This window comes from Barbus barbus, assembly GCF_936440315.1.
Source record: "Barbus barbus genome assembly, chromosome: 13".
Taxonomy (NCBI): domain Eukaryota; kingdom Metazoa; phylum Chordata; class Actinopteri; order Cypriniformes; family Cyprinidae; genus Barbus; species Barbus barbus.
The window spans coordinates 22,849,396-22,862,470 of record NC_136741.1 but is presented as its reverse complement, the minus strand read 5'-3'; the positions used below and the strand labels follow the sequence as shown (position 1 = coordinate 22,862,470).

Genomic DNA, 13,075 nt, shown 5'->3' with positions numbered 1-13,075 from the left:
TCCTGAATGTAAGTCACAAGTGGACAAATATTATAATATTATAGTTAATTTTTGACACTGGTGTCAAATTATAGTATTTTAGTAGTATCATGCTATAAACAGTAAAAGAATTTGAGAAGCAACTGACCAATTGTCTCTCTGTTTTTAGTATATAATGTAATTCAACTAAACAAAGCTTCACTGTCTCGAGTCGAAATGAAGAAAAGCTTTGACCTTTGAGCAAAAGAATGGATGTCATGGATACACGCAAACATGCCACCCATAGACTTTAGTTACTTCTCAGCTTCATTTACAGAAGTGAGTGGCGTTGAAAAATCCTGGCATATAACAATTTAGCTTAATTTTATTTGAACAGCTATTTTTTAAACAATGACAAAAAGTCCAGTATTGGGAACGGAGTGCTTACTGGATGACCCGACGCTGGTAGAGCAATTCAGGCGGTTAAAAAAGCGAGATTTAACAGAGACGTACCTATTTCAAATAGCATGTGGTTCGTTGGGTCCACATAAATGCAGTGGTAGTGCCTTTAGCAAGCATATAATGGATAAGATGAAAACATCAGCTCGTTCACAGCCGAAACACCTCGACGCTGGACCTGCAACACCTGCATCAGACCACAGAGGCGCCGCTGAGTTTTACTCGCGTTTACCTGGAGACAAACCCGCGGAGCACCTGGACTGGATCAGCGACAGGAAAGCGTTCAGAGAAGCGCTAGAACGCATGGGAGATCTGCGCAGATGGCTCCATAATAAACCCGTTCTCACCGACTTGGAGGTCCTCGTTATGGAGCGAGACAGACAAGCTAAGCGGATGTCATCACTCCCTCCAGAAACAAGCATTGTTCCACCATCAGATGCGGTCACTGTAGGAACATAACTTCATACTGACAATGAAAACAAGACGAAAATGTGATGTGTTGTGCCTCAACTAAATATATATATATATATATATATATATATATATATACATATACAGTGGGGATCGAAAGTTTGGGAACCCCTTGCAGAATCTGTGAAAATGTGGATAATATTACCAAAATAAGAGAGATCATACAAAATGCATGTTATTTTTTATTTAGTACTGTCCTGAGTAAGATATTTTCCATAAAATATGTTTACATAGAGTCCACAAGACAAAAAAATAGCTGAAATTATTAAAATAACCACATTCAAAAGTTTGGGAACCCTTGGTTCTTAATACTGTGTGTGGTTACCTGGATGATCTACGACTGTTTTTTTGTTTTGTGATGGTTGTTCATGAGTCCCTTGTTTGTTCTGAACAGTTCATTCACTGATGTTCCTGAAGGAAACACGATGCATTAAGAGCCGGGGGTGAAAACTTTTTGAATTTGAAGATCAAGGTAAATTGTACTTCATTTGTCTTCCAGGAAACATGCAAGTATCTTCTGTCGTGTCAGAAGGGCAGTGCTAAATGGAAAAATATGATATTTCAACAAAATAAGAACAATTTGGACATCTTCATCCTGTTCAAAAGTTTTCACCCCCCGGCTCTTAATGCATCATGTTTCCTTCAGGAGCATCAGTGAATGTTTGAACCTTTTTTAATTGTTGTGTTTGAGTCCCTCAATCATCCTCAGCGTGAAAAGGTGGATCTCAAAATCATACAGTTACTGCTGGAAAGGGTTCAAATATGCAAAAGATGCTGGAAAACTGAAGATTCTGCAGGACCTGGAGGATTTTTCTGAAGAACAGTGCTCAGTTGAACTGTTCAGAACAAACAAGGGACTCATGAACAACCATCACAAAACAAAAAAACAGTCGTAGATCACCCAGGTAACCACACACAGTATTAAGAACCAAGGGTTCCCAAACTTTTGAATGTGGTTATTTTAATAATTTCAGCAATTTTTTTGTCTTGTGGACTATATCTAAACATCTTTTATGGAAAATATCTTACTCAGGACAGTACTAAATAAAAAAATAACATGCATTTTGTATGATCTCTCTTATTTTGGTAAAATTATCCACATTTTCACAGATTCTGCAAGGGATTCCCAAACTTTCGATCCCCACTGTATATATATATATATATATATATAAAATGCATTTGAAAAATTGTTAAACCAAATGGTTTGTGCAAATACTTTTTGGGAGGGTTTTCAAATTGGTCAAATTTGTCTTTATATCATAGTCTCCAAGCGCGCTCAGACTTGAACTGGAAGAAGTGAACATCTTTCTGCGCATGTGCGAAGCCTGCAACCTCTCCAAACTCTTGGACTGGAATGAGGCTGGTACATTAAAGCGTGTAGACCTCAGTGCTCTATTTAAAAAGGTGTGAATACACAGCTCTGGCAGTACATTTGTTCTTTAGTTTTTTTGCACAGACTTAAGAACATTGTAGAAACAAACAAATGTGTTTTTGGTTTGATTGTAGGAAGGCTTCTCCATACATCCTGAGCGGCTGAATGTGCTGATGTCCTCTTTGAATAGTAAGGATGGAAACTCAGTAACTGTGGAAGACATGGCTGCTGGTATTCATGCCTGGAGAAGAAAGCATCAGGAATACGAAGAACAACAATCAAGCCCAGGTATATCTTGGTCTGGGGGTAAAGATAGGGACAAAATCTTGTCCAAGTGCAAAGGTGTGATAATGAACGTTCATTGCTTACAGCGTGTAACATCATAAGTTATTGCATGTTTATGTTTAGGTTATTGGAATGCAGACTCTGAGGGAAGGATTGGGTCAAGACACCATTTCCCAATACATGGAGACGAGAAAGATGACCAGGTACAGCAACACATAAACATATAAAAATAACTATCAATTTTTATATATAACATAAAAATAAATATCAAAGACCGTTACAGAAACATGTTACCACTAAAGTACTGTTTATAAGGGCAATTAAATTATGATCACAAAAGTTAAATCTTTAGTACTATTTGTATACAATTAATGTTAATTACAGTATCAAATTATGTCTGGTGAGTTATGCTACATACGTAGTAGTAAATGTAAACATTTCTAGGAGGGTATGCAGGATGTGGAGGTGTTAGCGATCATGCGGAGAGTGCTGGCAGCCACAAAGACTTCTTGCCCTTCTTCTCTGAGTGGCCCAGTGGGCAGAGAAGTGGATCGTTTCAGGAGACTTTGTTTCAGAGAATACCTGAAATCACTGGAGCAATGCCAACAACAAGGGCTAAATGTGAGCCAGGCCACACTACAGAAAGGTATGTTATATAATATAAAGAAACTGCACATTTACAAGCCCACATAGAGATGGCATAGTAAACCTTTGAAAAACGAATGCTGAATACAATGCAACCTGACAGTGTCTCTTTCTCTAAGTCCTTTTGCACCCTGGTGACAAATTTGGAGGTTACTTTGGCACACTCAAAACACATCGAGTTGAAGGTGGAGCACACAAGGGCCACAAAGAGATGTAAGTCACTGTATGATAAGAAAAAAAAAATCTGCTGATCAGGATGAGATTTCTATTTATTTGTTTTGTTAACTTCTCAAAAATGTGATGGTTTTAAAAAAAAATTATGCTTTTATTTAGCAAAAATACATTCAATTGATTGAATGTCAGTAAAGACATTTAGCTTTGTTAAAAAGATTTCTATTTCAAATAAATGCTATTCTTTTGAGCTTTCTATTCATCAAAGAGTCCTGAAAAAATGGATCATGGTTTCCACAAAAATATTAAGAGGCACAACTGTTTTCAACATTAGTAATAATAATAAAAAAAATCTTGAGCACCAAATCAAATTATTTCTGAAGGAGCATGTTACACTGAAGACTGGAGCAATGGCTGCTGAAAATTCAGCTTTGCCATCATAGGAATAAATTACACCTAAAAATTACTGGAATAAAAAACTGATTTTAAATCATGTTAATAATATTTCACAATTTTATGTTTGTACTGTATTTTTGATTCAATAAATGCTTTCAGATACATTTTTTCAAAGATATAAAAAAAACCTAACAGACCCCAAACTTTTGAACGGTATTGGGTATGTTTTAAATAAGAATGTTTTATTTTGGTTATGTCTGTATATGTGTTGTAGGAAGCCGGCTTGCTTGGCAGACCCTAATGCTTTCTGGCCTGGAAGGGAAGATCATGTGCGCTTGTTTCTGCCTGAAATGACAAGCTCTCCTGCAATGGTTTTATTTCAGCGTATCGAACATACTGTTGTGCCAAGCCCTGGACACTGGCCTGTAAATCATTTAGGATACTCAACCTCTGGAGACATAGAAGCTCACAAAACATACAACCTCTAGAACATCTTTGACTGTATTGAATGTCTGTATTAAATGGGACTTTGTTGTTTTGACTTTCTAAAAACTGAATTTCTACCATTAGATGGCGGCATGCAAACGCTGAATTTCTACTGTAGGTGCGCTGCTATTTTTAGCTATACAGGTTTTTTCACTTAACATATTCTCCTTTGTGACAGAGTGAATGATTTAATAAATACTAAAATGTAAAAACATTTCTCAATACTGTTTTTTTTTTTTACAACATGGCGTATGAATGTACAAATGACTTATGGGGTGTTGTGCGAATAGAACTCTGTTTTCTGTATTCCTGACACCAGGGTATTTGCATCAGGAAGTATAAAGCAGAGTGATTTGTTTGATGATATAGATCTGGACACCTGTGGATATGAGAAAACAGAAAGAGCACACTGTAGAAGAGAGTCGTCAAAGATAGAGGATACAAATTTTGAGATGTCACGAATTTTGAGTCCGCTTCTGTCGACACGTGAGAACGGTCTTCTCTTCAGTTTACTAAGTCATGACTGCAGTGTGAGTTCACTTTTTTTAAATACTTTTTCTTATCCCTTTTACTTATTTGTTTTGTTATACATTACCGAATCTAAATACCATAATTATTAAAAGATTCTATACTGTGTACAAAGAATTACTGTTATTGCACTTCCATTATTCATTGTTAGTATGGTGTGTTGCTTGAGACCTATGTTATTCTATGACATAACTTCAGAAGAGATATTTCAATTAACATGAACTTTTACTGAAATAAGTTTTTATTATATTTTTTTTTTCAGCTAGTTGTCAGAGCAACAGTTCTCATCTTTATTTAGTTTAACTTGATGTTCAAAAATAACTAAAATTAAAACACACATACATATATATATATATATATACACACACACACACATATACACTCACTGGCCACTTTATTAGGCACACCTTGCTAGTACCGGGTTGGACCCCTTTTGCCTTCAGAACTGCCTTCATGGCATAGATTCAACAAGGTGTTGGAAACATTCCTCAGAGATTTTGGTCTATATTGACATGAAAGCGTCACGCAGTAGCTGCAGATTTGTCAGCTGCACATCCATAATGCAAATCTCCCGTTCCACCACATTCCAAAGGTGCTCTATCGGATTGAGATCTGGTGACTGGGGAGGCCATTTGAATAAAGTGAACTCATTGTCATGTTCAAGAAACCAGTCTGAGATGATTTGAGCTTTGTGACGGTGCATTATCCTGCTGAAAGTAGCCATCAGAAGATGGTTACACTGTAGTCATAAAGGAATGGACAGCAACAATACTCAGGTAGGCTGTGGCTTTTAAACGATGCTCAATTGGTACTAAGGGGCCCAAAGTGTACCAAGAAAATATCCCCCACACCATTACACCACCACCATCAGCCTGAACTGTTGAGACAAGGCAGGATGGATCCATGCTTTCATGTTCTTTACGCCAAATTCTGACTCTACCATCTGAATGTTGCAGCAGAAATCAAGACTCATCAGATCAGGCAACGTTTTTCTAATCTTCTATTGTCCAATTCTGGTGAGCCTGTGCGAATTGTAGCCTCCGTTTCCTGTTCTTAGCTGACAGGAGCGGCACCCGGTGTGGTCTTCTGCTGCTGTAGCCCATCTGCTTCAGGGTTTGACGTGTTGTGCGTTCAGAGATGGTATTCTGCATGCCTTGGTTGTAACGAGTGGTTATTTGAGTTACTGTTGCCTTTCTAGTAAAAAAAAAAAAAAAAGTAAAGTCGTGACGTATTGTCAAGTATGATGACCCATACTCGAAATTGGTGCTCTGCGTTTAACCCATCCAAGTGCACACACACAGCAGTGAGTAGTGAACAAATGCGCGCGCACACACACACACACACACACACACACACACACACACACACACACACACACACACACACACACACACACACACACACACACACACACACACACACACACACACACACACACACACACACACACACACGGAGCAGTGGGCAGCCATTTATGCTGCGGCGCCCGGGGAGCAGTTGGGGGTTCAAGGGCACCTCAGTCATGGTATTGAGGGTGGAGAGAGGGCTGGACATTCACTCCCCCCACTACAATCCCTGCCGGCCGGGGACTCGAACCCGCAACCTTTCGATTACGAGTCCAATTCTCTAACCATTAGGCCACGACTTCCCTTATCTCTAACCAGTCTGCCCATTCTCCTCTGACCTCTGACATCAACAAGGCATTTTCTTCCACACAACTGCCGCTCACTGGATATTTTCTCTTTTTCAGACCATTCTCTGTAAACCCTAGAGATGGTTGTGTGTGAAAATCCCAGTAGATCAGCAGTTTTTGAAATACTCGGACCAGTCCGTCTGGCACCAACAACCATTCCACATTCAAAGTCACTTAAATCCCCTTTCTTCCCCTTTCTGATGCTCGGTTTGAACTTCAGACAGTCGTCTTCACATGCCTTAAATGCATTGAGTTGCTGCCATGTGATTGGCTGATTAGCAATTTGTGTTACCAAACAATTGAACAGGTGTAACTAGTAAAGTGGCCATGAGTGTATATATATATATATATATATATATATATTATATATATACATACATATATATACAGGGTTTAAATTGGGCCGGGGCCGTCCGGGGCTGAGCCCCCGCACATAGACTCCAGGGGGCGTATTACAGAAAATTTCTTATTTTAGGTCTTAACTTAAGATATATGTTAAATTAGGATTTTTCGCAAATTCGTATTACAGAAGCAAATCTTAACTTGCTTTGGGATTCTTATCCTATCTTACAAAATAGTATCTTATCTCTAGTTAGGAAATCTTAAATGGCATAATCAAGCTCGACAATCCACTCTCAGGTCTGTTACCAAGCAACCAACACTGCCAGAGCTGCTGATGAGGGAAACAAAAGCTACTTCACTTTCAAAATCGCCTTTTGCAAAAAAACGTAAGGCATTAGTCACTTGCACTACAACCAGTAATGCTCCGTGACACTTTTGTTGGTCTCTATAATGCTGGTTGCAGTTCCTGTGCTAACTGTATATGTTGTGCGGCAGTCTGTAATTACATAAGTGTTTTGTCATCAAAATATAACACATCTTCAGGGTCCTCCAAGAGTCTTTCTACCAGTAAACATCTTCGTTCTTCATTTTCAACTATTTATAAATGTAATACCATTGTCGGACAGCACAGTTGTAAGCGTTATTTTTTCCATTAGCTTTCAAATAATTTTGAAGTTAGGACAGCTGTGGGGTTGTCCTAAAGTTAAGACAGTTTTTAGGGTTTTTGTCAAGTTAGTATGTTTCTGTAATAACTGTTACCCCTTTCCTATCTGTAGTTAAGATAAGATAACGCACTTAGGAAATGCTGTTCTGTAATAGCGTTTGTCCTATATGTGGTCCTAAGATAAGATTTTAAAGTTAGGATCTTTCTGTATACGCCCCCAGGCCTCGACATTAAGGTATCATTAATTTCAGACAAGTAACACGACTATGTAAACACCAAAACGCAAGTATTATTCTGATTGTATTACATTTAGAGTAAGTGTCCAATAGTGGATATAGCTACTGCATCTGTTGACAGTATAAGGTTACGCTGAGGCTCTCCAGGAGTAAGTTAATCAAAACGCGCAACATTAAGAAACTCAGCACACTGAGGTAAAAATTCAAAATGGAAAGTTTTTATATTTAAAATACAGTTAGTTAGGCAACATCACTCAACGTTTTCACCATTACGACTGTTTAATAGTTCTATAAACAGTTCAATGAGCAAATACAATAATATTAGGTCACTCACATTTTTGGCGGAACCACAGCGCATCTCAAAGCAACCATCTGATTCATTGCTGAATGATTCAGTGTTTTGAACGAATCGGTTGAGTCAAAGTTACATTAGCCCATGCATAAACATCTGATGATGCAGCAGTTTGAACGAATCGTTTGAATGAACGACTCAATGACTCACTCATTAAACGCTCACTACTGGCACCTGGCGTTTTAATTTCGTTGAAAAGTATAATTTCCACCATCATTTCTTGTTTGTATATTCAATAAAAAAATTTTTTAAAGAATCTAATCATTTAATGTAGTTGTAGTTTTCAGTATAAATGATTTAATTTGATAACGTATAGATAATAACAATCACATTATTATAATTGAATTTATAGATCAAATGTAAGAATTTGAAATGAAAGTTAATGAGATTAGTAGGAAAATGGCCGCTATAAAAGTAAAAAAAAAAATAGATAGATAGATTCTTTCGCTTTTTCCGTGCAGCTTTCAGCGGGTGGGACTGTAAGCGTTATTAATAAAGGAATGTGAATGAATGAGACAGTAATGTGCGGGACCCTTTTGATAAAAAAGAAAAGAAAAGAAGACTATTAAAAACTCAAAGCCGCGAAACGGAACTCAATCCGCTTCTGACTGGATGTTTCTGACTAGCATGGTGGCCTAATAAATTTGTTAAGCACTGTATATGTAATTGAAAAGAAGACATGCACTCATTGTCGCATTTCCGAAAACACCCTTTTTACACAATTTTCTAAACCATTAGAAAATGATTTAGTAAATTAATATAAATGAATGCAAAATGAGCTGAGGACAACAATACTCTAAAAAGACTCTCCCCCCCCCCCCCCCCCCCCCCCCATATAGAGATTGAAGTGATTAACAGATTGGATTATTATACCTGCAACAGTTGGCTTCATTAGTTATAAAATGTTTCAATTTGCTGCATGCAGTTCAGATTTATATCTCATTTTAGAACAGATTACACCTGTAAGAGGTGGTATCACAAGTTACTAATAATTTTATAGTATTATATACATTATATAATAATTGAATAATAATTTCAGAATACACTGTAAAAAGTGGTAACTTGATTTTGTAAGGAATTTTGTAGCCTTGTTATCAGATCAGTTTATTCATATAAAATTTTCCCAAAAAAGAAAAAGAAGAGTCTTAATCCGCCACTGGATAGATAGACAAAAAATTACAAAAACAACAAAATTAGTAACTTAAATTAAAATGATAACTCAAAATAGAAAAATAAAAACAAATTCAAAATATTAACAAAACTATAATAATCTCTTGATGATACTAGAATAACAGTGACTGGGACACCCAGTTTTATGCTCTTTCCACATACTTATTTTCCTTTATCTGGAATACACAACCTGATCCTAATCACTGACCACTGGTTTTTCTGGTTTGTAGCCAGAACACATGGTGGTTATTTTAATGATTCACAGATATAGAGCTGCAGAGGCCAGTCATAGTACAGATGCAATTGTTTTTCAATGCAAACTTATGCAAATAGCATATTTCCCACAAAACTGCATATTTGTACAGAAAAAAGGGTACTAAATAACCACTGACTGCACTGTCTGCAATGCAACTGGATCTGTATGTGTGGTTAAAAGTGTATTAAATAAAAAATATGCTGCATATGTACACACTGCATTTGTAGTTATGTATATGTGTGTGTGCGTGTGCGTTTTTGTGACATGAGGACATAAATTTGTATAATAACATAGGTATTACAAGCAAAAGGTGACTTATGAGGACATTTCCCCATGTCCCCATATTTCAAAAGGCTTATAAATAATACAGAATGAGTTTTTTTGAGAAAGTAAAAATGCACAAAGTTTCCTGTAAGCGGTAGGTTTAGGTGTAGGGTTGGTGTAGGGCGATAGAAAATACGGTTTGTACAGTATAAAACCCATTACGCCTATGGAATGTCCCCACAATTCACAAAAACAAACGTGTGTGTGTGTGTGTTTGTGTACATTACAGGTTTTAGCATGTGGTATTGTCCAGCTGGTAATGGCAGCCCCTCCACAGAAAAAGGAATGGAAAAGTCACAGTTCTGGAGTATTATGTCTGGTGCAAGATAAATCTGTGAATTCAACATTCATGAGACTCTATTGTCTTAAGGTGAGGCTAACAGATATTACAGAAAGAATCAGATTTTCTTGAAATCAGCAGTGGAAGCAGTTTCAGGAAAAATCTCAATTTAAAACATTGTTAATAGATGATTTTGTGAACATTTCTCTTTAAAATTCTACATTTATTCTACATTCTACAAATTATACATCAATACATTCAATCTGTTTTTATATATTTCACACTAAACATCATAACATTCTCACAAATGTCATACTCTCTCTCTCTCTCTCTCTCTCTCTCTCTCTCTCTGTCTTGTTAGTGGGCTTATTCACTTGCTTTATTTTTTTTATTCTGCACATTCTCAGAAATGTCTTCTACAAAGTCTATTTTTTTTTTTTTTACCTATTTCCACCACTATGTGCAATGGATCTGTTTTAGACTTTTAGGCCATGTCATGAAGTGTGAACGTGGTATTTCTCTTTCTCTTTGCAGAAAGCCAAGCTGCAATGGGAACAGGAGCTGTATACACCATTTGAATACTCAGAAACTTGTCCTTATTTCCATACCTTCCCTGGTGATGTGAGTGACAAATTCATTGCATTGCATGTATGTGTGTAAGTTTTTTTGTGCATCCATGTGTGCACGTGGATCCGCATACTCAACCAAGCATATTAAATGTCACAATTGACTAAAAAAATTTAAAAATGTTTTGTAAGGTTGAGGTTTAGGGCTTAGGGGATATAAAATATCATTAGCTCAACAAAAGAAAAGCAATAGAAGTCGATGGAAAGTCCTCATCATGATGAAAACCAAATGTGTGTGTAGGAGTGTCAGATAGGAATAAACTTTGCTGATGAAGATGAGGCCAAGCAGTTCTGCATTGCTGTGCAGAAGCAGACCAGTGACAACAAAGGTCTGACACTCTGAACTCTCCTTGCAAATCGCATTAAAATAATGAATGTTGTGCCAATGAATGTTCCTCTCTTCTCCAGCATCTTCGGGACTTGCACGCAGATACAGTGTGGGGGGTGTTTCTGACTGGAAAGAAAAACTTGACAATTGTCTTAGAGGAAATGAATTGCACAAGAGGTGAGAAGCAAAACAGACACAGATAGGTAACCAGGGCAACCAAATAAAATTATGCATTTTAATGTTTTACAGATACTATTTCAATTGACAAATTTGATGCTTAATTCAATGTATTAGTTTCTGTTTATTTGTAATTGTAAGATTTATTGCAATTTCTGAGTGAAAATGTTGAAAAGTAAATCCCACGGTAGTATTTTTCTTCCAGTCTATGCTAGTTGGGTTCTGATTATTTTGGTTTTTTTGTGGGTTTAATTCTGGCCGTAGGCTTTCTCTCAGAAGTTCACCCAGAGTTCCACACCGTCTTGATTCAGAAGCAGCACTTCCAGAGAGCAAACCCACAGTTGCTAGCACAACGTCCAACCAATCACATGACTCAGCACAGACTCTCTCCAGTCTTAATGAAGAGTCTATATCGCTTGCTCAGAGGAAAGGGCCCCTCCCACCTATTCCCATTCATGCCAGGATAGCCACGTTGAAGTTGAATTGCAATGCTAGCGTGCAAAACTTTGACTCCACAGTTCCTATTCCATCATGGGTGCCACCCCCTCCATCTTACCAGGCCCCCACGGTCCCTCCAAGTTCAGTTGTAAGTATGTGCTCATATTTTGTAGCCTATGATATAAATGTTTGTAAATACCTGTTTAATGTAATTATATCTCAATTAGATTAAAGATCCCTACTCTGCTGGAATGAAGCACAATTTTCATTATAATGGTAAGTCCTCTGTCTAAATGTAATTCAACTCAGTTTTCTCTTTAAGAAATATGTCAGACATGTTTCTATATTTGCAGCTGGCATCGAGGATAAATCTAGCTATGATGACTACCTTTAAAACCACCATCCTCTCCATCATTTTGGACTTTATGGTTCAGCAACAGTGCGATGTGTCCCACACAAGCACTTACACTTGGAATATATATCTTTATTAATTATATTTCTGCAGAACAACTATAGATTTTTTAAAGAATGATTAATCAAAACTAATAAAAACATAACAGTGGCTCATAACAGTTTCTTAAACAAAATATCAAACCATATAATGCTAAACTTCTACTCCAGACTAATTTCACTTGTTCTTAGCTCTTACAACCAAGTGTTCAAATACTTTGTCTTAATTTTGAACAGTGTATCTATTGTTTTAGAATTTAAAACCTGAATAAATTTTTGTGAAACTTTTTGCTTGAAAGTGTACTTGTGACTTATGTTGTAAATGGATATTCCTCCCAAAAATGAAAATTCTGGGATCATTTACACTGTCATTCCAAAACTGCATGACTTTCTTTTATGGAACATAAATATTTTGAGAAATGGTGTTCCGGTGTCGTTTGGTTCCCAACATTGTTCAAAATATATTATGTTCTGCAGAAGAAACAAAGTCGAACAGTTTTGGATTAGAACAACCTGAGGGGGAGTAAATGATGACAGAATTTTGGGTGGAGTATTCCTTTAAAAATAAATGTTAGTTGGTTTTATACACTAACACTCACACAGTTTAGGTGAGATTTAACTATCCAAACACTTTTTAGATACTATTTATCATAGTGACTTTACCCCATTTACGTATACAACAAATCAAGTGTTTTATTAGATGTTTGATGACAGTGTTAGTCAATGATAGCACAAAATGTATTATGTTCTGCATGATAGTGACTGATAAATCAACAGCTCTCAGAATTTTGTCTGTCCCTCACTGATAGATGATAACAAAAATGTTAGCATTATAATCACATTCTGCCCTTGATTTTCAGTTGACCCATTGAGTGTGCATTACTGTTAATGAATGTACATTTACAAGATAAACAGTATGTACAGTACAGTTACTGTAAGTGGATTAGACAAGTGGGTGTATAAGAGAG

General features: G+C 36.8%; 2 protein-coding genes across 2 annotated transcripts; both read left to right on the top strand.

Moving 5' to 3' along the window:
• The first annotated feature begins 239 nt into the window (after positions 1-239).
• On the top strand, positions 240-4,773 carry LOC306878710 (EF-hand calcium-binding domain-containing protein 12-like). The gene is made up of 7 exons (XM_079431208.1): positions 240-864; positions 2,152-2,292; positions 2,395-2,548; positions 2,669-2,748; positions 2,990-3,191; positions 3,310-3,403; positions 4,032-4,773. Exons 1-7 carry the CDS (start codon positions 370-372, stop codon positions 4,243-4,245), a joined length of 1,380 nt encoding a protein of 459 aa, XP_079287334.1. The 5' UTR covers positions 240-369; the 3' UTR covers positions 4,246-4,773.
• LOC306878711 (uncharacterized protein) lies at positions 4,631-12,400 on the top strand. Its single transcript, XM_079431209.1, has 8 exons — positions 4,631-4,773; positions 10,038-10,178; positions 10,623-10,709; positions 10,956-11,043; positions 11,123-11,219; positions 11,484-11,805; positions 11,885-11,933; positions 12,011-12,400. Exons 1-8 carry the CDS (start codon positions 4,696-4,698, stop codon positions 12,049-12,051), a joined length of 903 nt encoding a protein of 300 aa, XP_079287335.1. The 5' UTR covers positions 4,631-4,695; the 3' UTR covers positions 12,052-12,400.
• The last annotated feature ends 675 nt before the right edge of the window (positions 12,401-13,075 follow it).